The sequence below is a fragment of the Falco biarmicus genome, chromosome 4 (genome assembly GCF_023638135.1).
Source record: "Falco biarmicus isolate bFalBia1 chromosome 4, bFalBia1.pri, whole genome shotgun sequence".
NCBI lineage: Eukaryota > Metazoa > Chordata > Aves > Falconiformes > Falconidae > Falco > Falco biarmicus.
Genome location: NC_079291.1, coordinates 37,677,861 through 37,705,501, shown reverse-complemented (window position 1 = coordinate 37,705,501; position 27,641 = coordinate 37,677,861). Strand labels below are relative to the sequence as shown.

General features: G+C 37.9%; 1 protein-coding gene across 2 annotated transcripts in view; it reads left to right on the top strand.

Moving 5' to 3' along the window:
• CDK14 (cyclin dependent kinase 14) overlaps window positions 1-27,641 on the top strand; it is a 316,567-nt gene that overhangs the window by 134,451 nt on the left and 154,475 nt on the right. For both annotated transcript variants that reach the window (XM_056337644.1, XM_056337645.1), the window contains one exon: window positions 15,054-15,116. In XM_056337644.1, the coding sequence (XP_056193619.1) occupies window positions 15,054-15,116 (63 nt within the window). The remainder of the gene's footprint in view (window positions 1-15,053; window positions 15,117-27,641) is intronic.

The window sequence follows — 27,641 nt, the reverse complement described above, 5'->3', positions numbered from 1 at the left end:
TTAGTACATCCCTACTTAAGACAGATGGAATTGTTTTGGTGTTTCTTGGGAGTATACCTTAATTTTTACATGATAGTGCATACGACATCTTGTCTGGAAAAGTCATTCACCTTGTCTATTTACTTGAAAATGCTACAGTGTAATAATGTGGGTGTTCGGCTACAGGAGCCTACAGGATGGTTGCATGAAGTACATAGTTTTTTACCTCAGGTATAGAAATATTATTGAAAAATTAATTCCTTTTCTTAAAACTGGTGATTCTTCTGCTCCTGACTTATACACTGAATTAGCATGGGAAGAGCCTTGATATTTATTTTTATGTAGTGGTCAGTTTAGACTTATTTATGAGCACATCTTGCAGTCCCTTTTATCAGCAGCTATTTTTAGCTGTATTCATCAGAACTGGTTGAGATATGAGATCTGCAGATTATTTCTCCCTATAATAGATGTTTTTGCCTATTATACTAATGTTCGATTTCTGGATTTTAGGTCCAGTAGTGGTGTTTACAGCCTGGCTCCCAGCCACATGTTATATCATGTTGCTGTCTGTGATAAGGATGACCACAAGACTATAAGCTTCCTGCAGTGGCTGGTTCTTGTGGATTCACTTAGTTGTTTGTTTTTCAACAGGGTGCTGTTGGGATCAACCCTGCTGGTGGCTGCACTTTTTAATTCCCACATTGTTTGGTAGCTATTGAAACTGTTTCAGGACCTCATTTAGCAATGGTTTCTAGCCACTGATCCAAGTATAGTATTTGAGTATTTTGGCTGGTGGCCAGAGTCAAGGTGGTGTTCAGGAAGAAGGGGAGGAATGCATTGTTCTCTCCGGCCAGCCTAAGGACTGTATTGTAATGATGTAAGTTGCCCCTGTGCCTTGAGACAACAGAATTGCTTAACAAAAGTCTGTTTTTATTGTTAGGTAATGTAAAAATTAGGCTGATCAAATAGCTAAAGCCATCTGACAATGCTGTCTTACTGCTGGAGAATGCTCACGTAACCTGAATTGAGTTCTTGTGGGTCTGCATCATACAGGTTTTAATTGCATGATTGCAATGACCTTTTTTGTTCCTTTTGTCAAAGAGCTCTCACTCAGTGCATAATACGAATGTGCAGAGGGAAAAACTACAGTTGCCCATTCCTATCCACAGATTGTGGCTGGTTGACTATGCAGTCCAGCTGTGTAATTGGTGTTACTGAGCTCTGTGTCTGTAATGTCTATTTTGGTTTGTTGTTTTTTGTTGGGTTTGGGTTTATTTTTTTTTTTGGTAACACCTGTACATGGTTATGCCATTAATGAGTGATTTGTACTGAAATCAGTAGAAATATTAGTGTGATTAAAATTACACTGTAACATACTTTTTTTAATGACTGAGGCCTAACAAACCTAGAAGGGGTTGGATTTGATTGACTTCATAAAGTAACATCATGAAACTGATAACACTGTTGCCATTAATCACTATTGGCCATTTCAAACATAGTAAAAACCATCTGAGTGAGATGTCATGATTATATTAGGGATCAACAGTTAGTGATCCAAGAGTTCTCAGAAAATGGAAACTTTGGGTCTCTAGGTCGGTGACGATCCATTGGGAAATTAATGCTGATGAAACATCTGAGGTTATCAGAGGTGTTCTGTTTCAGCGTTGACCATGAAAGAGTAGAATGAAATTTAATTTCATGTAGCACCTTTCATTGCAAAATGCATTGCAGTTATAAGATAAAAGCTGAAAGCAGAATAGCCTCTGAAAGGAAACAGGGCAGTGATTAAATTCTCTGGGTACCTCAAATTAGAATTTTCTTTTTATATGGAAGTCTGTTAGATGAAAACATGACAGAGCTTTTTAACTTTAACCTTGCTGGTCCCTAGAAGCAAGAAAAGTCAATCTTTAAAAATTCTATCTGACAGTTGAAGAGCAGAAGTTCATTTTCCATAAACATTTTGGTGGTGAATGTGAAGCTGTACATTTCTGTGGAAGAAAAGGGGGACTTGCTTCTTTTGAATGAAAGAACTTAATTGAAAATATTTTAGTATATACAGTAGCTTGTTAGTAGGACATAATTTCTTTGTATGCTTTGGTAACTTACATCAGCTGTGATTATTGTTGGTCATTCAAGCGTACCAAAAAGGGAGCTGAGAGCTCGGTTTTGTCACTGGATGACTGAGAGCCATTGCTCATTACCTGAGGAATTTTAAAGATGAACTGCTTGGAATCATGTTTATAAAACCTGAAGGGCTGATAGTCTTTCATGTATGAATGGTAGAGGAAATGGTTTCTGTGTAGTTACCTGGGATGTGTGAAACAAGATCTGAAACAAAATGTGAAATTTTGACACATTTTGCATATGGTATCTGAGACTGCAATGACTTCCAGAAGAAGAAGGTCAGTTCAGCTTTACAGTTCAATAGACGAGTATGACTGTTCAGATCAGTTTTGTTCCTCTCCTCTCTAGGCTCTGTTAAGATATTAGTTTATGTGACCTTGTGGGTGTGCCAGCTGTAGTGCAAGTGTCACTGATATAGCCAATTTTGCCAAAGGAAGTGATGAATTTTACAGGTGAGATCTTTGAAGATGGGTTCACATCTGTTTGTCCTAAAACTATCATTAGCTGCTACCATTTGTTCCTTCACTTATTTAAAAGGAACATGACTGTATTTTGAAACACTTAATTGCTGAAAGGCAGTCCTAACCAATACATATTACTACAGGCTTTGTAGAATGCTAATGAAGTTTTTAGTATTATGCAAAATTACTTAAGTATGTTGTTATCAATAAATGAACCAGTAACTTGTCCTATTCCTGGCACATAAAAGTGAGCTTGTAAAGCCATACTTTAAATTATGCTTTCACTATTTATGAAATAGATTTGAAACAAGAACAGATACATTTATAGTTGGAGGTATGAGTCATGAGTAATACTAATTCTGCCTCAACAGTGAAAAAGCTCTAGACTAATAGTGTAATTTAAACCCAAGCATTTTCAATTACTTTGACTATTTTAATTTTTGTGTATGTTTTTTCTTCTTTAAAATTACTTTCCATTAAAGAAGAAAGTTTTAATTCTCATTGCTTCATTACAACAGCTAAAAAATACAATGAATTGGCTTAATAAAGTTTTATTAGTTATATTTTCCTCCCATTTCCTGTAAGAAAAAAATAGGTGTGAGGTTCTAATTTTTATGCTCATTGCAAATTGAGATATATACTGTTTATTGGAAGTAAGAGTTACAGAGCATGAGATTTTGCGTTTGTCATGGGACATCTTAGAAAAGTATTACACAAGGAAATGGTCAATGCTCATTATCTAAAAGGATCAACAATTTCTGCATTGAAAATTTTGAATTTTTTAGAACTTTTGATAATTTGGATTAAGCACTTTACTGGTTTTCTGGTTTTATTTATTTTATTAGGGAGTGTGTATTGACACTAAGGGTAGGATGTCATTGCTCATTTGTGAAAACAAACAAAATAATCCACATTGTTTTAGTGGATGAGAGAACAGGGGAAGTCAGTGGAGTCCTAGAGCTGCTTTTGAGCTTTGATCCCTAGGACTGTTCAGCAATGCTTACTACCTAGAGGAAGTTAGGGAAGCTGGGCACAAGAAGGAAGAAGGGGTCTTTTTCATCCTTGATTGAGAATGAAACTTATTTGGAGGCTGCATTACCTTATTTTGGTGTGAATGTGAGACGATAGGTAATTTTCTGCCCACTTGATGTCCAGGAGTTTGGCCAGCCATGGTAAGCAAACAAAGCTCTGAAGCAAGCCAGATGCCTCTTGGCAGACAATGCTGCTTGCCATGAACATGCTTGTCTACCCTGGGAAGGAGCGGAGCTGCTGAGGTCTCCCAGCATGGGAGCAGTTGAATTTAGTAGTTTCCATTTGCCTTGACCAGAAAAGGAGCCATTCCCCTATTGGTTTAACCCCTGCTTTGGGCTCCAGGCTTGCCCCAAGTTGGGCTACTTAAATTGAAGTCAAAAAGACAACAGAACAAGTCTGAGAGGAAGCAGAGCGAAAGAAAATCCCCGTGCTGCTGAGAAGAGGCTGTAAGGGAATACTGCTCTTGGGAATGCCTTGTTTTTCAAGTTTTAATGAGCAGATCAGTGACAGGAGCTGCTGCTGTCCAAGTATAGGTTGCCGATGCAAACAAAGTCAGCTTTGGGAGGTAAGGACTGAGAAGGGATTTCAGAAGGAAATTGCTTGGTGCTTTGCTGAAAGGTAAGGACTGTGTGCCAGACATGGGAATCAGCAGGAAAGGAGGAATGAGAAATTGTATTTAAATTGTCGTGGTTTAACCCCAGCTGGTAACTAAGTACCACACAGCCACTCACTCAGTCCCCCCTCACCCAGAGGTATGAGGAGAAGAATTGGAAAGGAGTGTAGAACTCGAGGGTTGAGATAAGAACCATTTAGTAAGTAAAGCAAGAGCCATGCATGCAAGCAAAGTAAAGCAAAAAAAATTCATTCGCTATTTTCCATCAAGAGGCAGGTGTTCCGCCATACCCAGGAAAGCCGGGCTCCATCATGTGTAACAGTTACTTGGGAAGGCAAACACCATAATGCCAAATGTCCCCCCCTTTCCTTCTTCTTCCTCCAGCTTATATACTCAACATGATGTCATATGGTATGGAATATCTCTTTGGCTAGTTCGGGTCAGTTGTCCTGGCTGTGTCCCTTCTCCATTCCCTGCGCCCTTCCAGCCCTCTGGCTGGCAGGGCCCAAGAAACTGAGAGGTCCCTGACTTGGTATAAACATCACCCAGCAACAACCAAAACCATTAGTGCACTATCAACATTGTTCTTACACCGAATCTAAAACACATCACTGCACCAGCCACTAAGAAGAAAATATCCCAGCTGAAACTAGGACAAAATACAAATAAAAATACTCCTGCTAGGCTAAGAAGTTTACACAGGTCTGGTGGGAGGAAGAAAGATGTTACTCATCATCCTGACTTTGCAAGATCTCAATCAAAGGTTGTGTAGACTTCATACAGAGGGTACGTACTGATGAAGAGATGTGTGAATAAAATTAATCAGGATTTACACCCAACAGATAGGAGGCTGTGTGTATCTGAATTTTTATTCTTTGTACAATTTACTGATGTTTTTTCTAACCTTACAAAATATTGGTTGGATTTGCACTGTGCTTTGCACCATTTAATAATTTGCATCTATTATTTATTCTTCTTTTTATTAACTACTGGTAAGTGTGTTCAGTGTAAGTACTGTAAAAAACCACAACAAAATTAAAGCATAAAAAATCCAGAGCTGAGCTGACAGATGGAACACTGGAAATCGCATAAGATGTTCTATCTACTGAGAGATCTCAATTATTTTTTCCTAAATTACAGATAAAAATTCCAAATGTCATTGTAGTGCATCAAAAACATATACATGTAGTAAGATGCCTATGCCAGTGATAATGCTTTACTCAATACAGGTAAGGCCACCACCGAAAATAGTAAATGTGTCCACATAAGGAAAACCTGAATCAGGTGGAGACCTGAGGGGGAAAGAAACAAGAAAGAACAAACATCTAGATAAAGGCTTCCGAGGAAAAGTCAAATGTACAGTAGGGCTGGTTAGAGTTGGGGGGAAAAAGGATGAGATGGTTACAAACCTTTAAATATCTAATATAGAAAGACAGTGACTTGTTTCTGTGTCAATGGTAAAGAGGGTAAGAAAATCTGAAATTGCACTAAGGAAGAGAAAGATTAAATTATATGAATACCTCTTTAATGGTAACAATAGTAAAGCACTGAAGAAGATAACTACAGGGTGATGGTTTCTCTAATACTGGCTGTCTTTAAGAACAGTTTAGACATTCATCAGAACATCAGAATGACATGTCATTGATAGTAGATATAGGTAAGTTGATTGTTTTTTCTTTGAGAACCTTTCTATGTGTGTCTTTCTGCATCTTATTTTTTTATCAGTTAAATATGAATACTTGTAGTCTTTCAGTGAAGTTAATACACTGCTACTTTCCTGTATCAGGAGCTGAAGAAAAAAAAAAGTTGATTTATTTACTACTTCAAACAAAACTAAAGAAAAAATGCTTCTAATTTTAGTATTTGTTAGATTTTTTTGTTGTTGTGTTTTGGGTTTTTTTTTTAGTAATTATGTTGTAGATTTCTGGACAGCTCTACCATCAGTAATATTCTGGTGGCACACCACACATTCCTTATCTTTTAATTTCAGTAATAAACTGGCATTGTCCAAGTCCCTCTAAGGTGAAACCTGACAGTATCTCAACTTGCACTAGAGACTTGTCTAATCTAAACTTTTTTTTCTCAGACCCTTTAATAATGTGGGTTGTAGCTGCTGCTTAATTCCTCTCAAAATGAGAAGCGCTGATTTATTCAGTGCAGACTGAAACAACCAACCAACCAACCACCAACCCAAAACCTGGCTGTTTGGAGAGTGATTATTGCCTTAATTCTAAATCTAAAAATAGATTTTTCATTCCGGAACTAGCAGTATGCAGCTTTGTGCTAAAAAACCAGAAACTTTGGGTGAGCAATTCTGGCAAAATAATAATAACACTAAAAATCCTGGAGGCAGAATGAAGAGATCAGTAATTGCAGATGTCATTATAATATGTTTATAGTTTTATGATATAAAAATAATTAAGGAATGGTGAATAAGAGGAATCAAGCTTGAGTAATAAATAGAGTCAACACTTGAAAGTTAAAAAGGCCTATTCATTTTTTGGTTTTTTTACTACTTTGAGTAAAGAGGATATAATCCATGGAAGCATCATTTTTCTTTTGTGTGCCTTGCAGCCTGAAGTGCAATTTTCCCTATAAAATTTTTATTAATCTTTCAATCATGCATGGGCAGTTAAGATTAGGAGGCAAGGCAGAAAGCAGTCACTCAGCCAGTGTGAAGAGAGGTCTACCATAGGATGCTGAAGCTTTTAGAGAAAGTGTTTGCACTTCTCTTTTCCTGCCCTGAAGATTTTTATTTTTTTTCTAGCCCAGCACACCACCATAGCAAAGGCTCTTGTGCCAACTCAGCTTGTGTAGGTATGTCTACATTATCCACAGCCGATACTGTGCCAGTAGTAGTGTGGATACTTGGCATAGTGTGGCTGTATGTGGATTGTCATCCTCCCTGCAATGTGTGTGCTCTGTTTACGTGGTCCTGGAGTGAGTATTGTCACCATGAGTTTAGTGGTATCTGCCATGGTCCAACAAGAAACTTTTTGTAACTTCAGATTGATTTTTATTATTTTTTTAAAAAAAATATGTGGATATAGCGGGTGTAATGGTCAGTGCTGTGGAAACCTAATGACTTACCAAGTTAAAGAGAAAGTGACCATGCACATGTACTGCAACTTGCTCAGCTTATAAGAATTGTCCCAACCCTTTGTTGACTTTGGGAACTGTAAGTCCATCACAGTTTACACAAGTTGATGATCTGCTAGGTTTTCATCATACTAAACAGAAATTCCTACAGATTTTTGAGATGTCATTTTTTTGTTAAAATAATCCCATGAAATTAAGTGTTTATTGTCTCTTTAACCTGATTTACTAAGAAAACAAGGCTGATACAGTTAGTAAGGTGGACAGAGAATAAGGAAAAGGATAATCTGGCTTCTTTAGAAAACTGGATTTTGTTGAAGTCCTCTTAGTTCATTCAGCAGTTCTTTCCACAGCAGTGTGTGTTTCACTTGTCAAGAATCAGGGACCAGATGAATGAACAGAGATGTGCAATGAACAGAGACTTTGTATCAATAAATACGTATTTTCTACTAACAACCAAAAATCAGGCAACTGTGTATTCCTTTTTCTTTCTGGGATTTTCAGGTAGGTTTGTGTATGTATTATGTACTCCCACCACCAAACCTCCTTTTCTATATATTATTGTTAATGTGATTTGAAGTATATTTATCTTTGTTGACAGTGTGAGAGAAATCCAAGGCACTAGAAACATCTGTTAGCAAAATTGTTTTCATTAAAGGTGTCTTGTGGGGCGTTTTTTTTCTTTCTTGAATCCCTAATATATATATTTCCCCTGCTGCTCAGCCCAGCTGGTGCTGTTGCCTTCTGCTGTTTTCCTGGAAGTTGCTTAGGTATCACCCAGAAATAGCTTGTAGGATATTTTGTTACCATGGCTAACACTGCATTTTCTCACAGGGGGGAAAAGATTGCATTATACAAAGCCATAGAAACACTTGAAAATGAGAATCTATGAGACTTGAAAATACCAGCAACATGAAATTAGTTTAAACCGTGGTGCAGTAATCTGCAGAGCACTTAGGTTGGAGGATACATGCCATTTAAATAGAATTAAATTTTCTTTGTTCTCCTGTCACTTCAAAGTACTCCTACTGCCTATGCTTTTATTGGTAAATTATATTATCAGTTTAAGAATTTGTTGGTGGAAAAAAAGGGAAAGTATTTTAGTCAGTAAAACTGCTAGAGCATAAATAATGTGTGCTCTCCTTTGAACAGAGAGGAATGGCTCGCAACAGCCTCGTTGGAGCAGCACAATCTGTCTGCTGCATGATGGCATCGCTGGCAGCCAAATACTCCCATTTTTGTTTTAATGGAAGGGTTCTTTCACATTGCTGGTTTTACATGATGGGAATGCGGTTGGAAATGCTTCCTGTTCCATTCACAAGCCCCAGGCTCTCCGTGCATTTCAGCTTCAAAAATGACAGCTGAAACCAATTAGGCAGAATTATGGGACAGCTAAGTCACATGGAGATTTATCATGACCGAGGAAGAGGAGGGAAAGAGAATGTATTGCATGGAAAGTAGAAGTGACTAATTTAATTAGAAGAGAATGACAGTCACATTATTATTATGGAAAAGGGCTGGCAAAGTGAGCTCATTTCATGTCACTGGCCATGGCTTTGAAAGGAGATGTCCTGCCCTTTGTCTGAATATGTTTTATGTTTGGTAGTAGTCTTCAATTTATGAGCAAGATAGCTGAGCAAAATAGTTGATGTTAAAGCAAAGCACTGAGCATATCTGAGGACAGTCATAACTTGTGGTTTACTCATCTATTCATAATTAGAGCTCCTTCAAGAGGAGAAGGGAGGAGTCTGAACCATCAACGTTTGCCTCTTTTTTTTTTTTTTTTTTTTTTTTTTTTCTGTTTGCATGCTTCCTTTCTTCCAGAAGTAGGATGCAATGTATATAAACCTTGCTTCAGCTGTATAAATACCAGGCTGGATTCTTTTCCCTTCAGCAGATGCTTATACACAGTATACTCGCAAACATAAACATGCACGTGTCTATAACACAAACCAGAGTCTTGCTGAGTAGAGATGACCTTCATACACTTATAAACTGCCACGGGTATAAAGCAAAACCCAGTTAATTTCTTTGTGTGAGCCTGGAGACAGTATTTCATAAGGTAAATGAAACTTCTTGTGCTATTGTCACGGTGGTTGGTGGTGTGGGGGAGAAGTGAGTGAAAAACTTGACAGAATGAGTCTGAGCAAGCATGCATTTTCCTTTTTTTCTTTTTTTTTTTCATATGGGGTGTTTTCTTGTTTTTTGTCCCAGGCTTCAGTTTGCATAACCCTTGTAAAACTGTCGGTTTTTAGACTCTGAGCAGTTAGGTTGGATACGTAACTTAATATCTCCCTTATTTTCATGTAACCGTATGAGTTGTGATACTTGTCTCCATCATAGGGAGGAGAATATTTGAAATTAATTGAAACTTGGGTCAAAAGTAGGCATTGGCTGGTGTGCTTCTACGTATAGTTTGAAAACAGAGGAATGGTTGGACTAGCGTAGCTGAGCATGAGTTTTCTATTCCCTGTCCTAGGAGACATTGTGCCGTCTCTGATTTAACCAGAAATCATGCCATCTGCCCCAGAAAGGGTCGGGGGGTTCCTAGTGCAAGTGTAGTTACTTGAGTTGTGCACTGAGGAAAGGGCTTGTGATTTAACTTGGTGAGAGAAGGTAGCACAAAGGCTTGATAGAGCCTTCTCAAGGATGTGTAGCTGTGTGTGCCAGAATCCTGAAGTCAAGTCACATTCCTGGAGCAGTGATCTTCCGGCACGATTTAGTAAAATACAAGTATTTGAAGAAATAAGATGACAAAATCCGCCTCAGGTTGCCTATACTTATTTTTAATTTCAGCCAAAATGGCCTGGATATCTTAAACCTGTAGTGGAGAACCCTTACTCTAAATACTCAAGACTTACAGCATGGGCTTGGAGTTTGGAAGATGGGTACCCTTTGTGCTGCGGGTGGTGCTGAGCTATTATTTCCAAAATTGCCCCAAATGTGGTCAGGTGGTAAGCTTCAGAAAAATTGTGATTTGTACTTAAAAACTATGTATTTAAGATTCCCCCTGTCCTCTCAAAGACTTGCTTTAATCTTGCACTTAAGATATCATAGATGGCATCCCCGGAGGAAATGAGGTTGTTCTCAGGGAAGCGAGGTTGTTTCTCCAGGAGTCAATAGGGGGAGGAGAGATCAAATTGCTTACTTAAAGCAAAAGAGATTTTGCACAAACCAGGTATCTGCTGGGGTTCCTGCCTCATTCAGAGTATCTTTTCAAGGTAAGACAGGTAATACTACTGTAGAGAACTGGGTTCCATCCCTGCTGTGTTGGGAATTGTCATCGCCATCACAAATTGCTGTCATTGCAATTCAGATACAACTGACTTCTGCTATTCAGCATAAGATTCTCAGTCTCCCTTGCAAAAGCATTATACACTCACAGCTGTAACTGAAGTCAGTCAAAACAGAGAAGGCAAAATTGTGTGAAATACTATGAAAAGTCAAAACCAAAGTGCTTTAAATGGAGTTGGCCAAATCAGTGATATTTAGAGACTTTTTTCTCTTTGCTTTGCTTCCCTACCTGATAAGAGAATAATGCCACATCTCCCCTGGATTGCTATGGAACTGTTTTATGTTTGTGAAGTGTGTGAATAGCATAGCAATAAGCAGGTAAGGAATGCCAGTGAGATTAATATTTTTGCCTTCAAAGTAGTAAATGATCCAGAGACTGCAAGCTGTGTGAGAATGGGAAAAAAAAATCCAAAACATAAAAACAGCACAGCTGTTCTGTAATCAGGTAACTCCTATTCTACTGAGTGAGTATGTCTAATCCTGTGAGGGGAAAATAGAAAGTGATCACATAATGCATTTAAAAATTTATCATAACGTACGTTTATTGGGCGAACAAATAAAAGGTTGGATAAACCCCATTAATTCTGGACTTCCCTAGCTTTTGAGTTCTTCACTATGGAAACTTGATTTATTTATTGTTTTGTGTAGCTGTTATGAACAGATTAGTGCTAATAGCTTGTATATACATGTAGGTATGGGTAAACTGGTTGAGTGCTAAGAGCAGGAATTAATGGGATTTTGAATTTAAGCTAAAATAACATGTTCTGACAGCATGGCATTAGTTGTGGTGATTTATGTGTGTTGGAGATTAACAGTGTGGCTGATAGTTATTAAAAGATGCCTTGAAGCAGAATTGGTCTAGCCAGGTTTCTGTGATCAGGTTGCATGTGACAGATACTTGTCATTACTTGGAAGTCTCTGTACTGCATTCCCAGTGTATCCTGCTTCCCTGTGAGGTCTCCTTACCCTCTGAGACAGTGGAGAAAAAACTGTAAAAGGTGTGTTGGTTGGTTTGTTTCTTGTCTTTCTGCCTTGTTTCAGCATAGCTTTATGTTATTGCCAGAATATAATTGTATCTTGCATTTTCCTTTAGAGTATATATTTTATTAGATCAAGGTGTTAACCACAGTAAAGATCCTAGCATTGCGAGCATGGCATGCTGTATCTGCAGCCACTGTTCTACTTGGGAAAGCATGTTGCCTTCTACCTCGAAGTACAGTGTTAAGAAAAAGACTCCATTCATCTATATGGTACCAATTTCATGCAATGCTGTTAGAAAACTGCTTTCATCCAGTTTACTGTTTTCTTTTTTTAATGTTTTCCTGAAACTTGCATTCATATTGTCTTCTTCAATGTCAGCTGAGTACACAAGCACTGGAGCAGACACTTGGCCGCCAAAAAAACAGGTTTAGAAATAGTTGTCCCTGCAGCGCTGTCAGCTTTCCTGGCTGTACTAATATTTAATTCAATGTGCATTGAGGCCTTACCTTGGGAAAAGAAAAGCAGCTGATGCTGTCTGCTTTACAGCTAATTTTTTTTTTTTTTTTTTTAATTGAGGAGCAATGTACTATAACTTCATAAGTTGCTTTCCCAGTTGGTGCCATAGTGTTTAGGGGCTTTTGTGAGGACTCCAACTTAGTTTTATGAGGGCAAATTCTTGAAAGATTTGAACAGAAAAGACTTTCCATTTCTATTTACTGGCTGAGTGAAGGTTGGTAGAGGTTTCTCTGTGTCTGTAGCATGTGTGTGGGGAAAAAAATAGATGACAAGACTGCTGCACAATTGACTCTGTAAAGGCTTCCGAGATTATGTAGAAATTGCTGTTTACATTGAATTTTGGGTAGATACGAGCAATTGGTTTTTGAAGGAGAGAACCACTGATGCAGAAGGTTATAGCAGGCTACCAGTTGTCCAGGTCCTTGGGGTAGGAAGAAGCAGCGAATGATGCATAACACAAACAGGGTCATCATTGATGTTCATGTATGGAGGAAATGCATCTAAATAATAACTGAAATGTAAGTGGAAGAAAATGGGTTTATCCTCAAAATTCATTACAAGTATATTTGAAATAAAAAGATGACTTATTGCTGTTCCTAGTGATGTAACTCTGAAGAGGATGTTCTTAGAAAGTTTTTGGTGAATAGAAAGGTGCAGCTATTGGGCAGCTGAGGTGCTGGAGCTTCAGGGATTGGACCTTCAGAAGTAGCATTGGCTTTGTCTTTGTCTGGTCTAGTTTCTGTGGGGTGACCAGTTGCAAGTCGTAGAAATCAATAGAAGGTGAAAGAGGCACTAAGCTTTCCACCTACCAGGTTATCTGTCGCCCACAAAAGCTTGATGACTGAACTATGGGGTAATGGTAATTCTCCTTCAGCCAGCCCATGCAAGGGAGCGGGCCATGATGGGTGCATCAGAGGATGGGACAGCACTGCCCAGGCTTTCTAAAGCAACATTTCAGCCTTTTCTTTAAAGTTCTCCCAGGCACTGCGGGTGCTATCACTGTTCAAAGATTTGTATTTAAGTTGGTACTTCTCTTCAATAAGCAACAACAGGGAGAGTCCCCAAACTTAATTTGACACCAGCCATCACCTGTAGTAAAGGTGTTTCCCTTCATATTTTGCCAGAAGCAGGCTCTTGTAGTGGGGTTAGTACTCAAAACCTGTTCCCTTTTCCAAACAAATGACAAGGTTAGCAGATGACTTTGTTCAAGTATGTTTCCTTGACGTTGATAACAGTAAAACAAGACAGAACTGGGTAATGCTGTGATGCATACTGAAGGATGACTGGTCCATTTTTGGCATGGTTTTATTGGTACAGTCCAGAAAACTAGCTGGGAGATTGGGAGTTTATACCTGAAGTGACTAGAGATTTTACAGAAACTAGGAATAAGTCTTTAAACAGAAGATAGACCTTATGCAAAATGCACTTCACTGACAGTAATTGTTCATGGTAGAGGTGTATTTTTAAATTTTCTTTGTAAATGCATTCATTAATGTGTTAACTATAAATTAAAGTTTTGCTTGTTGTAGCTTGTGTTTTGGAAGCTCTGTTGTGTTGTATTTAGTGTGGCTTGCCCCGTCTGTGTGTGCCCTCTGCCCCCCTGATACCCACACTGCTCATTTTGGAGCTCAAGCAATTTCCTGCAGTTCGGACGCTCGCTCTTTTGAAGCCATGTAAGAATTCATGAAAAAAAGTTGTGCTAGCACACAACCTAATCAACCAGTGTATCTTGTGTTGTTGAAATACTAATTTTACAGTGTGTTTTCATATTTATGACTTCAGAAGAGATTATACAGAACAGTTGTGGCTACTAAGATTTTGTGTCTTAGAAGATGTGAACTTCTCTATGATTCTTTATAACTCTGCAAAAGAGCACTAGAGAATGGCTTCTGGAGTAGGAAATGTTGCACAGAGAAACCATTCTGCTATATTGAAGGCAACTTTTGTCCAAAACTCTCACCTTGAAAACTGCTTATATTTAGTTGGGCTGTTCTGTATGTGAGGCAGGTATTGCCAAGTAGCTTTTCAAGGAATGCTGGATGGTTTTTACAAGATGTGTTCAGCAACCAGATGTGGAAGACAGAGTCAGTTTCCCGAGTTTTTTGGTCGTTAATCTAGTGTATATTTTTGCTTTGCTTATTCTGAACATAATTCCAGAAGCTGAGTTGTGCAAGCAAATCATAGAAGAGACGTGCCACTTCACTGAAAGTGTGCTGCTGACTGGTAGGAATGTGAAGAAATGCAAGAGAAAAATTCAGAGACAGTAGTGTGTCCATAATAAATCCAATAAATACTTATTAATTAAAAATAACAATTTACACTTACAAGCCTGCTTATTTTCTGAAGAGATTTTATGGTATATTTGTGGGGAATATAGGCAACTATGAAGGGAAAACATATTTTTGTGTCTTCAGTGAAGGTATTTTCTAAAGTATCTGTAATTAATAGCTGTACGTGTGCATAATATGCGCTTTTTAAGCTGGAAATGATCATTTAGTACTCTGATAGGCAATGCATTTCAGATTTATTTTCTAAACCATTAAGCCATCTTAATCTAGAATCACTATAAAATGATATTTAAAATCCCATGTTTTAATGTGAATAATGACAGTAACATTTGAGGTTCTCCGTTGATGTTCTTCCTCTTCCCTCCTAATATTACTTTATTGGTATTGATGATGATATTGTCCTTACAAGGTATAAAATGATAATAAAATTAATTTACCATATACAGAATGTTAGGAAAAAATAATTTACGTTTGGTGAATATTCATATCAGTCAAGTTACCAAGGTTGTTAAATAAAATGGAGTGTAAAGGTACAAGCGTGTGTGCACACGTGTGGCTGAAAAATCTCATTATTTTCCATTTGTTGTGCCCACTCCTAAGTAGAAGGATATTTAATTGCTGCAGTCATACAGATATTGATACACTTTTTTCCATCTGACTTTCTTTTAGCATACTGATTTATGTCAGTACATGGACAAACACCCTGGAGGGCTTCATCCAGAAAATGCAAAGGTAAGTGTCAAAAAGAGCACACATTCAAGGCAAACGCAGTAACAGTAACTTTGTGTAAAATGTCATGTTGGTTGTTTCACAGAAGCTGATTATTAGCTAAAGGGAAAATGACTGGCATATGAACTGCATTTTAAAAGATATTTTTTTCTTTAAAAATAATTAAAAATCTAAGTATTTGAACATCCCCACAAAAGAACTTGTGAAGTCTGTAAAACTGATTCAGAGCCAGAATATTTGAGTAAATACTGTTAGTGTTGGTAATCCCTCCCCTCCATTCAAACATTTGCTCTTAAGACAATACTACCCTAAACCTCCTGAGTAAATATCCTTTAGGCAGCCAGTACTAGATCTTCAGTGAGGTAAATCACTGTAGGTTCACCAGGTTTGAGGGAACTGTAGTAAATTATATTAGCTGAATGTACTGCTTTTTATATGAGCATATAAAATCTTCCCTAATCTTTTTGCTCACTTATTTTGATGAAGCATTTTCATAGCTGATCTCACTTTTAATTTTTATTTTTTTTCCTTCTAAGGTAGATACTGAGGATTGTCATGCAGGAAGGAGGGAGTATATTAGCAGGATTTAATGGAAAGATAGACTGGTAGAGACTTGATCCAGTTACTTTCTGGGAAGTCAGCCAAATGATTTTAGCATCAAATGGAAGCCAGTCAGACATACAGAATGTGTTGTGTGTGTATAGATCACCCAGATGATATTTGTTACACTTGCCTTGCACTTTGACATCAGTCCCATTGTTGTTCTACTTTAGAAGTGTTTAAATCTTCACTTGTCATACTGAGAGCTTTATTCTAGTATTTAGTTTCTTGAAATTGAGAAGTTTGTGGAAAAAAATAAATCACACTTTCCTGGAAAACTCAAAGGCCTTTTTGGTTTAAGAAAAGAAAATATTTTAAAAAGAGGAATTATTTTTTTTTCAGTATCTGATCATTGTTGTACATCAACTACTTTTATAGTGTAATGGATTAATTTTCTAGATGAGAATGGCTATCATCAAAAAAATAATTAAATAAAGAATTCTTCCTTACTGCATATATTTGGCCAAACTAAAAAAAAAAATAAAAAATATATATATATATTCATATATTCTTTTTGAAAATACATGATGTGTATGCTGCAAGCTAGCTTCCTTGTAATGTATGACTGTCACTCAGACATTTTGCTAGCGTGAACAGGGAAAGCCCACGGGTCTCCTCCCAGTGCCAGCTTCACAGTGCCTCTGTGACTGCGGCGCTTGGAAATGGCTAAAGGTGGGTGAGGTGGGACCTGTTCTTCAACCGCTAAAACTTCTGAGCTTCCTTTGCTGTTCAGTTTCCTAAGCAGAGTTTCATGTGCGTGTTAAAACAGTGGTTTTGCGTTTCATTTCCCTGTGAGAGTGCTTCTACATTTGGCTTTCTGAGGTTTGGCATAAGCTACAACTGGCTTTGAAAGTTTTTTGTGCTGCTTCAGATTTGCAAGACCTACTCCAAGGCTGCAGTGCTGTATAGCTCAGGATCTAATATGCAGTAGCCATTGTAGCTGTAATTGTTGCCCACTGAGAAGACATTATACTTCACGTAACTGTACTTTTTCTTGATCGTATCAGGGCCCAGTGAGCTTGTCTTTTTGAGGGTAGGCATATGTGGATAATTAGGCTTGTTAATGTGTCACTCCTCCAAATGCTGAGATACCTTTCCTAAAACAGGAGCTTCAGAGGGAACTGCAGTAACAGAATTTCACTTTCAGATTTTGCCACATGTATTCCTGTGGCTGTCTTTACCATCTAACAACAGTGCTCAGCGACACTTCCGAAGCTTATGGACACATTACAAATACTTCTTTGAGTAGCCAAGTTTAGAGTCCTGGTGTGCTGCTAGTTCAAGCTTTTTAAAATCCAGATGGATTATTAATTTAAAAAAAAAAAAGAGAGAAAAAACATGGGGAAGTTGGAGCAGATTACTCTTCTGCCATGAGCAATCCCATTGGACAATTAATATTTTTTTCCTGTTGAATAATAATAATGAAAATTGGTTATATGCGTTTAGTAAACTCTTTTGCCAGGCCAGCAACAAAGACTAGCCTTAGTTCATGCAGTAATTATTACAATCTAGCATGATGGTTTGAGCTCCTACGATTTTAAAACTGATTTAGCCTGCCTGGGGTTTTCAGTGAAATACCTGCTCTCAAAGCCATGAGTGAAAAATACCTGCCTAGCCCAACAGAGTGATTTCTTCAGCAGGGGGGGGACAGAGGCTGCAAAGAAAAGGGAAGCCAGTCATATATGCTGACAACTCCCAGACTTTCACCACCATGCAAAACTAACAGCTTGCACTCCTGTCTTCTGGCAGAGGAGATAAGATGGTTACTATATAATATCTTAATGCTTTGCTGTGCTCAGTTTGTCGACTTACATAACTGTGGTTCTGAGACTTTGCCACCTATTTTGGTTTTAGCTTCTGGACAGAGTTGTCTATATGGAACTACAGCTGATTTTTAAGAGTTGAGCTGAGCCATGTTAATTAGCCTTCTCTCCCTGCCAGCCCCTTCTTGCTACAGGTCCTTCAGGAATTTCACTTTTAGTCAGACTTTTAGGCAGTGTTTGTTCAGAATCACTGCTTATGTGATCCCTAAATCCATTTTAAAAAACTTAGAGTTGAGCAATTATATTCCAGTAGTAATAAATTAGTCTCAGCTCTCTGGGGCTAACCTGTGGGATTAAGCCATTGATGCTCTCCCAGTATGACAGAAGGCCCCCTGCCTTTCAATTTTGTTTTTTAGGAAAGTATTGCCTACAGATGGATATTCCTTTCTGACTTATTGCCAGTTATTAGAAATACAAAACCACATAATCATGCTTTTTTTTCCAAATAATATTGTACAGTAGTTCCTGTAAAATTGTACTTCATAGGAATGCAGAAGCAGTGCTATTAGTTATTTATGTTTTGGTTTCTATAGGACATCTTCAGCCTAATTGTATTTCTGAATTTTCTCTGTATTTACAAGTTAAAGGCAATGGTTGTTCCCTCAGGCTTACTTTTAGATGAAGAATCATGAATAGAATAAAATCCAGATTACTTTGATAGACACACATATTGCTGTCCCCTTGGGTGTTGTGTTTGACATTGCCTTTCTTTGTGGTTTCAAATAGGCTATTTGCTGTCACTTAAATATTCTAAATAAAGACTACGCAGAATATTCTAAATATGTGGAAGTATAAAGAAGAATGTCTCAATTGGCAGTCGTAGGAGTCTTGGGACAGTATGTTTAAGCAAACAGAAAATATTGTTTCCTGAAGTATTAGGTTTATCCTTTTAGTGGTACATATGTATTCACACATAATGATTTCAGAATTTTATATTTCATGTGTGGAGATGAAAGTCTTACCAATAACACCACGTTTTAAACTCTTCACAGAATTTGTGCATGGGGCTGAGATACTGGTTTTTTAATACTTATACCTGAGAATGTTAAACCAAGTATCCTGGTGACATATATGTGGTTAAGTACTTGCAATGTCTTTATCAGCTGTAAGGGAAATTGGCAGAAAGCAGCTGTTTCAATCCATAGGTTCTCCGAATTCTGTTAGCTTCAAATACACAATCATATACATCTTTGGTTACTAACAAGCCTGCATGTTTACCATTTATATAAAACTTTATATTAATACGCTGTGTACAGTATTATAGTTAGAGATGAGGAGAGAAAAGGTAATCGGTTAATAAGTCCCTGTTTAGTAGGCACAGCATCATCGGTCTTCTGGTTTTGAAGATGTCTTTCGAATTTTTTCCAAGACTGAAGGCAAGCAATAAATCTGAAATACATGGCCTCACATATAATTATGTTTCTGTTGGAAGCTACTGCTGCAGCCTTGTGTATGGTTGGAGCTAAGAGCTGATTTATGTATACATTATGTATACCACGTGGCGCTTGCCAAACTGCAAAATGTGCTGCTGCAAACTGAGGTACAAGACTTGCTCCTCACTCGCTACACTGTTCCTCCTGGCCCTGACTACTGAAATTTGTACTCCTGGCTTTCTTTCCTACAGCTGTTGCTGCCTTTGGAGATAGTTCATACTTCTTGGAATCTCAGTTGAAACATCTGGATTGCTTCCTACAGCGGGAACTCTTAAAGGGTCACAGCAGCTAACTGACCCTGCCAGTGACTCTTTTATGATGAACTTAATTCTGATTTGTGTCTCTTTCTGTCTGGTACAGGACCATCTCCACCAGCCTTTTGACTTAACTTTCTTGGTTCTCCTGAGCCTTTGCATCTGTCCATAAATGCTTCTTATTTTGTACATTCATACTTTAATTCTTAAGTATCTTTTTTTCGTGCATTTCAGCATGTCCTGTGAAAATGTAATTGTTCTTAACTTCTTTCAACCTTTGAAATACCATCTTTATTTTAACTGCATCTTTTACTGCATCTTACTACATTCCCAGTAATGCAAATAAATTCGGCTTTATGTTTTGATGCATTTATTCTATAGTTGAGTCCATTTTCTGTAACTCTTGTTACTGGAGGAACAAGCAGAGCACAGACTTGCGTCTGTCATGCCTGCATTGCTTGTTTGCTTTCCTGCCTTAAAAATAAATCTATTAATGAAAGCTGATTTGCTTTTTAATTGGTAATGCTGCATTGAAATAGCTGTAGTCTTTTGGGAAAAGCAACCTCATCTTTTTCTCTCTGCCTTTTTTCCTCTACTTGCAGTGTTAGAGGTAATATCGATTTATTTGAGCGTTTGACTTCAAAAAATCTTTGACAAAATAAAAAGACACTTGCCTCTGACCCACTGTTCCTCAATCCATGCAACACCAGCCTGAATGACAATGGAGATCTCAACCAGACAAAAATGATCTCTGTCTCTTAATTACTCCTGAAATCTTTTACTTCAGGCAATGCGGAAGACTCCTATCCTAATACTGCTGCTCTGATTTGTCCTCCCTAGGCACCTTTTCTCTTCCCAGGGCCAAAAAGTGATGAGAAGAAATAGGCAGACCCTCTTGTTGAACTTTGCATGCAGGGAACAGGAATATTAAGCTTTCTCCCAAGAGCCTTCAAGACTTCAGCTCTTACCTACCCATCTAAATTCCAAGCCTTCCTTGCTCCTAGGAAGCAGGGCACAGCAGTCTTCTATGCATACTTGATGGATTGTTGAAGCAAACCTCAAACAACTAAGCCCTACCCCCACCACAACCTTTAAAAATGTGTTTTATCACTGTAATACTGAGTCAGAGTTGACTGTCAAGGTCACATGTAAGGTATGTGGCAAAGTGTGGAGTGCAATTTGAGTATTAAGTTTCCTAGGGCATCCCAACAATCTCTGTACAAAATACGCTTAAGTTTCAGTAAAAAAATGTAACCAGTTTCAGTCTTGAAACTTCTACAGAAATAGTTTAAAAGAAATGTAATTAATAGGAATTTATGAAACATAATGGGATGCTGCTATACTTCTCTATGCTAAATGCTCAAGAAGAGATCAGTCAACTTTATAGCACTGCATTTAAAAAAAATAATTTACAAAAATCCCAAGTCTGATATAATAAAAATATTGGATTTATTAAACCAAGGTTTTAATACTGACTTCCTAAACAAGATGTAGTGCATATTGAATTGAAAATGTTGAAATACAATGCATGTTATCTGATGTTATCAGAAGTCTCTGGCACTTAATCACTTGCGGTATTCATTTATTACTCTCTATACTGCAGTACTGTGAATGTTGTCCTTAATTAATGGTTACAGTTTTTAAAGTTGAGTCTGTTTTTGTCAGATGAATAATTTTGGCATTTAATGACTAATGTGAAAATTAATAATCTAAGTCAAAACCATAGGGTGGTTGTCAGCTGATGTCTTCTGTAAACATAAATATTTATCACTGAACTGATTAGAGCTTTAGAATAATCTGAAGCACAAAGAGTAGGGAAGCATTCAGAACATGGAAGGATTAGGCAACTCCTGTATCCCATCCGTGAGGCTTGCTACAGTTCAAGTGCAGCTGCTTAAACTTTGGCAGTAGCAGAGCGTTGTATAGTGGCTTTTGCTAAGCAGTAGCTCCATTCATTATTAGTAAGGTATAAAACTGTATGCTTGTTAGGAAAACATAGTATCTGAAAAGCATGATAAAAATGCTTTGGTTTTTAGGTTACAGTTTTGTTGATGTAGGCCACCCTGGTGTGCTTCTCTTTTCTTTTTGCCGTGTGATTGTATAAATGTCTCTGGTGTGGATGAGAGGTTTGTGTTCCCCTTTTCTGTGGGAGACATGCATTGAATCACATGGCCAGTCCTGAATCCATATGTGACAAATGTGTGGTTACGTGATGTAGGGGAAGCTGGGGCATGTGAGTGCCCGTGTGTGACTGGAGGTGTCTGACCAAAAACCTGACCACCATAGACTTAGGTGCACTCGGTTTGGGCAATTAAACCATGATAATACATACAGCTGTGATGAATTTTCATGTCTTGTTTCACCTATCATACTGACTCATTGAGGTTTGGAGAAAAGACTTTTTTTACTCTAAGGTGAATACCTACTATGGTGGTCCTTTTAATTATATCTGTTGTTACTGGAAGCAAATCTAATTAATGTCCTAATTTTGAAATCTCTCTCCTACTTGCTGAAATTAGTGATGCTACTGATACAGAGTTGAATTAAAAATGTATTTCAACAGATATGCTAAGTAGGAAGTGCTGCTGTTTAATGTGGTTGAGAAGTTGGTATTTTTCATTCCTCATTCAGTGAAGAAGCAGGTGTACAGTAGACAGAATAATGTTATGCCAAATTAAGGTCGTCTTTTACACATGGCATTGAGAATTGATTATTTAAATGAGACTCTTTAGTTATCAGACATTAAATAAGGCATCAGCATTTCACTGTACTTTGTCAGTCTTGTCACTTAAAGTAATGATTTGATAATATGCACAACTGTGAACAGCAAAAGCAGAATCTTTATCAGTGTGTTAAAATTCATGCTGGAAGAATGTCACTTTCATATCTAGTGTGTGCATATGTAATTTATTGTCTGCATGATCCACATGGCTCACATACAGCAAACCCCATGAAAATATCATAGGGATGAAGAAAACACCCTTTCCAGTGTCTTTAAAATTGGTGAGGGACCAACCACAACTCTGACCTAGTTCAGCATGGAAGTGAATTGGTGAAAGGTAGAAAAGGAGATTCGATTCTATTGAATTTATTTTTACTTTTGCCATTCAGGAGTAAAAAATCTGAGACTCTTCCACTTATTGAACATCAGCAGATGTCTGTAACTGATCATAAAGGAGTTTCTTTGTACTTAGTTAATTAAGCACACCTTCCTCATTGCAAATGACTGTAGTACTTACTACCCAGAGGGGACAAAAAATGATTAAAAGAGCATCAAAGAGAATAGAAGTTAGCAAATTAACACTTTCCAGTCTCTTCCTTTGCAGTTCTGCTGTTAATAAGTGGGAAAATCTGTATCTTTTTTTAAAGTAATGGTACAATGCACATTCCTAGTGGCTGTATTGCATGCATTTCTGTGTGACATTGTCTTTGGTAAGTTTCTTATGCAAGGAATGCAGGAGCAAGTTAGAAACCTTTGTAAATGCCTTTTGGAGTGAATTATTTTAAAATTATTTTGGCAAGAACTCAGTTGGTTCCAGGGAGGTCAGATAGGAGAACCTTTTATTGAGATAAAGCTTATTATGATAATGAAAATCATGCTGATTCAAATGGCTAACAATTTTTTATTCAGATAGGATCCTTTATTCCTAGGGATGCAAATACATCTCAAGTCAACACTTTGTTCCTGAAATTTCTTCTTCTGACAATTTAAGCAATAGAGCCTACAAAGCTTTGACCTAAAAAGTTCAGTATTTCCCCAGGACATTGTTAGAAGTGAGAAGTCAGGTTTTATCTCGTGGGTATTATCCTGGTTGGAAGGAGGGAAAAGAATGGCAAACCAGCAATGATAAAAAAGGTTGTGCTTGGTGAGCTTTTTACATGCTAGCAGAAGTCACAGAAAGACGTTTCTCATTGTTTCTGGTACATAGTATTGGGGGTGGGGGGTGGGGTGCGGGTGGGTGTTATGTTAATGGTTTAAAACAAGTAGATCTAAATCTCCCAAAAAATCTAGTGAACCCAAACATAACTGAGTATTTGTTATTGTTGCATTTATTTCATCCAAGGCTATGAGATAGTACTGTGGGATTTATTGCCTCCTTTTGCCTTTGAAAATAGTGAGTAATTCACAGAAGCCTGTAGCATCCTCTGGATGATAGGGAGAAGTACACCGGCTGCAAGCATGAAGTGAGGTGTCCTGTGCTGGGTTTCTTTTACTGGTATTTTTGGATTTGATGGTCTGTTAAGACTGAATACGGTATCGATTGATGCTGAATACACACAAGAGGATTCAGATGATTACATGATACCCAGCTGGTGTGCTTTGATACGTACATACAGCAAGCAGCAGCATTTGTGTTATCGGTGATGATAACATAAAGCTTGTGCAGTACTATGTATTACCTTTTGAAAGTAACTATGCTAATACAGCAATATGAGCTTATTGAAGTACCGGCACATAAATCCAGTAGTGCTTTCAGCTTTCTTCTGAACTGGTGTGAGCTCCTGGTCCAGGTTAGCTCAGCTCCATTTGCAGTCTTTTTGTTCCAGAGAGAGCAGAGCTGAGTGTTTTGTGCAACTTTCATAGACTAAAGGGTTCTAATGTAGCTTTCTACTTCTGTATCTAGGACCAGGTCCTTTATTCCCACAATACAACATGTGGTAAGTGAGCTCAGGTGCAGGAAATCATTCAGAAATCCCTCTGGATCATCAGGGAAAGACTTAAAAAAGTCCCCCACAGGCCTCATTAGTCTGTCCTTTTAGGCAGCATCCTTATTGGTCACTAGGGTCCTTGATGACTCAGCAGACACTGTGTGGAAATGGTACATTTTCTGGAGAACCTCTCTGGGCTTGTTGTGAATTTCTGCTTTTCACTTGCCCCATTATCCTTTGCCAGAAACTCTCTACCATCTCTGGGAACGAAGAGCAGCTATGCGGAATCATCTGAGCACTTCTACACAGATGACCTGTACATGAGCATCCCCCTTTACCATTAAACTCATCAGAGCTTTCTAAACCCAAGTCAGAAAGTGTTAACTCCCATCAGTCCCACCTGTTAGATGTGTTTTGGATGGCATGCATCAGTGTTGAGCTTATAAGCTCTTTTGGGTGAGAAGAGCTGAAGATCCTGTGTGAAAATAACATAGTAAAGCAGCACATGAGCCATCTTGCAGCTGTTAGTTCTGTGCATGTAATGTTCTAGGTTGTATACTCACCTGGTCTCATGAAAAACACTGTGAAAGCAGGGCTGTTCATCCAAGCACCTGGCAAGTCTCAGAAAATGTAATTGGTTTAAACAGACATTTGGTCAAATGTTGCATGGAGCTCAAGTGACTATCCAGGCCTTATACTTGATTGTGTAGGTGCTGACCTTTTTGTAGAGTTGAGGGCTTTCTCTTGGAAGTTAGAAGAACTGCTAATATTCTTTTAATATCACAGTCCATAAACCCCAGATTAGCTTTGACCTGCATGCATTTTTCTCACTGACAAGAAGCAACACACTTTAATGAAGAATTTTCATTAAACTGAGAGCTGCATAACTGTTAGGGGAATAAAGGTGATTTTTTTTTCATGACTATAATAAATAAGCAAGGCCTGAATCACAAGTATTAGAATTTTTAATTTTTTGTCTCAATGTAAAGTGTTGAGCCTCTTAATGCTAATCCTTGCTGAAAACATGGCAAAAGAGACAAATCCCATTCCTGATTTCTGTCTTTTCCAACTCTCATCACAATGACCCTTGTCATTTTGTGAGTCTAATTTTATCACTAAAACTTCTTGTTCTTACTAATAAGCTGCAAACTGTTCATGAGTGATGTCCTAGTTTGTTTATTACAGGTTATTTGACACTTACAGAGCCTTGTGTATGACCATGCAAGTATTAATATAAAAGCTGAAGAACCACGAGTCTGTATCGTTTCTACCCTCATCACCAACCCATTGAAATGCATATGGAATTGCCATTGACTCCTTTTAGAGTTGTCCTGGTCTGCAGGGCTGCCATCCCATGGCCTTGGAGATGGTGGTTCAGTTGCTTGTTCAACAGCTCCCACCCCCCCCGCCCCAGCCCTGAAGCCCTCGGCTGATGTTTCATAGTGATCAGAATTGAGCAAGATGGAGGAAGTAAGATCAGAATACGGCCATGACAGCTGGTATGCTGATTTCAGATCGGGTATAGGGGTAGGAATTGATGGTACCTCATCTAGTGTTCATGTCCATACTTGTGAAGGTAATGCAGATAGTCTTGAAGGAGAACAGGTTTCTTGGAGAGGGCTTTCCTCAAAGACAGGGGAGGTAACTTGACGGTGAGAAGGCAGAAGTGTTTCCTGAGGCATCAGAAACAGTTCTTTCCAATTTGTCTTTTCTTTGTGTGGAGTGAAGAACCATTGGGAATGGAAAGTCTCTTTTACTGTTCTCTCTTCCCAAGCAATCCCAGAGGGCCTGTGGGGTTTGCAGAATGCTTTGCTGCCAGGCATTAGGCTCGTGTTTTCACTTAAATCTTTTTACATTTAATATTAACAAATAAAAGCAAAGGTGAAGAGGAAAAGAGAAAGCAGCAAAACAGTGGCTGAATTAACCCTGTAATAAATTCAGGGAGATTCCCCCCCCTCCCCCGCCCCCTTCTCTTTCATGATCTTCCTCCAAGAAGGAAGCAATTGATACAGTGTATTTAAGTGAATTAACTGACTTTTGTGGAAGTACTTGATGAGTACAGCATGCCTACAAGTTTGGAATAAAACTACCTTCCTAAGCTGTCCTCAAGAGTAGATATTTATTCTATTTAGCTGTAAAATTGTTTGGTTTTTTCCTTAGGCCGTTGTGTCAAGATTCTTTGTATTAAAGCCAAATGAAAGCACACATTAATAAATGTATTTTAAGTTATTAAGATTACAGTGCTGTAAGATAACATGATAATTGACATTTCTTTGCATATTTAAAAACAATGTTTGAAGTTAAATACCATTGATTTAGCCTAGCAAACTGGATATTTTTCCTATCTTTTTATTTTAAAAATATTATTTTGAAGTCATTTAATAGAATTTAATTTATATTTTAAGGCTGTAATGAAAGCTGTTTCTGCTTCCTGCCCTTATTAAACTAGGTTTTGTGTACCATGAGTTCCATTTTAACCACAATTCAAAAAGGAATGTCCACGTTACTTACGACTTTCCTGCTATTCTTTCTTTTGTTTCTGTATTTTGCTCTTAGGTTTCCTCAGCACATTGTTAGGCCCCACCCTGGCAAGAAGGTGATTGATATGGCTCTTTGTGCCCTGGCTAAATAGCTAAACATACAGTGTATTGTGTCTGCACTTGGGGAAAAATGAAATGCAATTAAATTCATTTCAACTTCAGTAACATGACATTTCTGTTTCTTTCATGTCAGCCTTTATTCTCTTTTATAATCAGATTTTGTAACCCTTTTTATAATGTCTCCTCACTTCAGCAGTCACTAAGTAGGATGATTGTGTTGCAAGTTAATTAGAAATTCTCATGTGTCTGAGCTGACTTTTGCTAAATCTTTGGTGTGGTTTCCACATCTTCTGAGATGCTGAGAGAGCATGTTTCACCGGCGCTGAGCTGTGAGGTACAAGGTCCATATCCACTCTTGAATCCTTCATGCTTGGCTTTGCAAAGGCTTGTTGTGTTCCCATTTGGAAACTGTAGCATTTTTTTAAATATTTCAGGCAATAGGAGTGGTCTGTATATTAGGGGAGATTTTTCGCAACTGCAAAGAAAACTCCTGGGAAACAATCGTTCACCATTTGTATTGACAAAATCCATGAGGGTAACACTTTCACAGCAGGTGCCAGTAAGAATGCAGGAGAATGATGGGAGAGGAGATGAAAAGAGAGGACAAAAGATCTCCATCACCCAGCTCTTTGTTCATAATTGTAAATTACAAAAATACATTGTATCAGTGCTTAGCTCTAGGGAAAGAATTTGTAGAGTCCAGTGAAGGATTAAAAGAAACATGGGGGGATGAGTTAGGTTCCTATCTAAATTTACCTTAAGGACTATTATGAGCAGGCTTTAAAAGTCATTGTTAAGTTCAGTGAGAATTATTGTTTCCTAATGAATAATACATAAGCGGTTCCCATTAAAAAAAACTTTGAAGGAGAAAACCTGTCATACTTGCAGATTTCCTTGGGTACGCAGGCATTATTATTATGCTATTAATTTCTTTGTTTTAGCTCCAGTGTCCCATCCCCCAGCCTTATCTCCCTATCCCTATACACCCTGTACTGTTGTTTCCTATAATTAGTGAAGATACACATCTGTCTTCAGGCTACCACCTAATCTCTAAGGCCATATGGGTAAATGGAATATAATTATAATTTGGTAGAAACTGAGCTTTTCTGCACATGGTTGTATTGCTCTTTTTCTTTTTAAAGCAGGCAAATTGAATCTATGATACAGT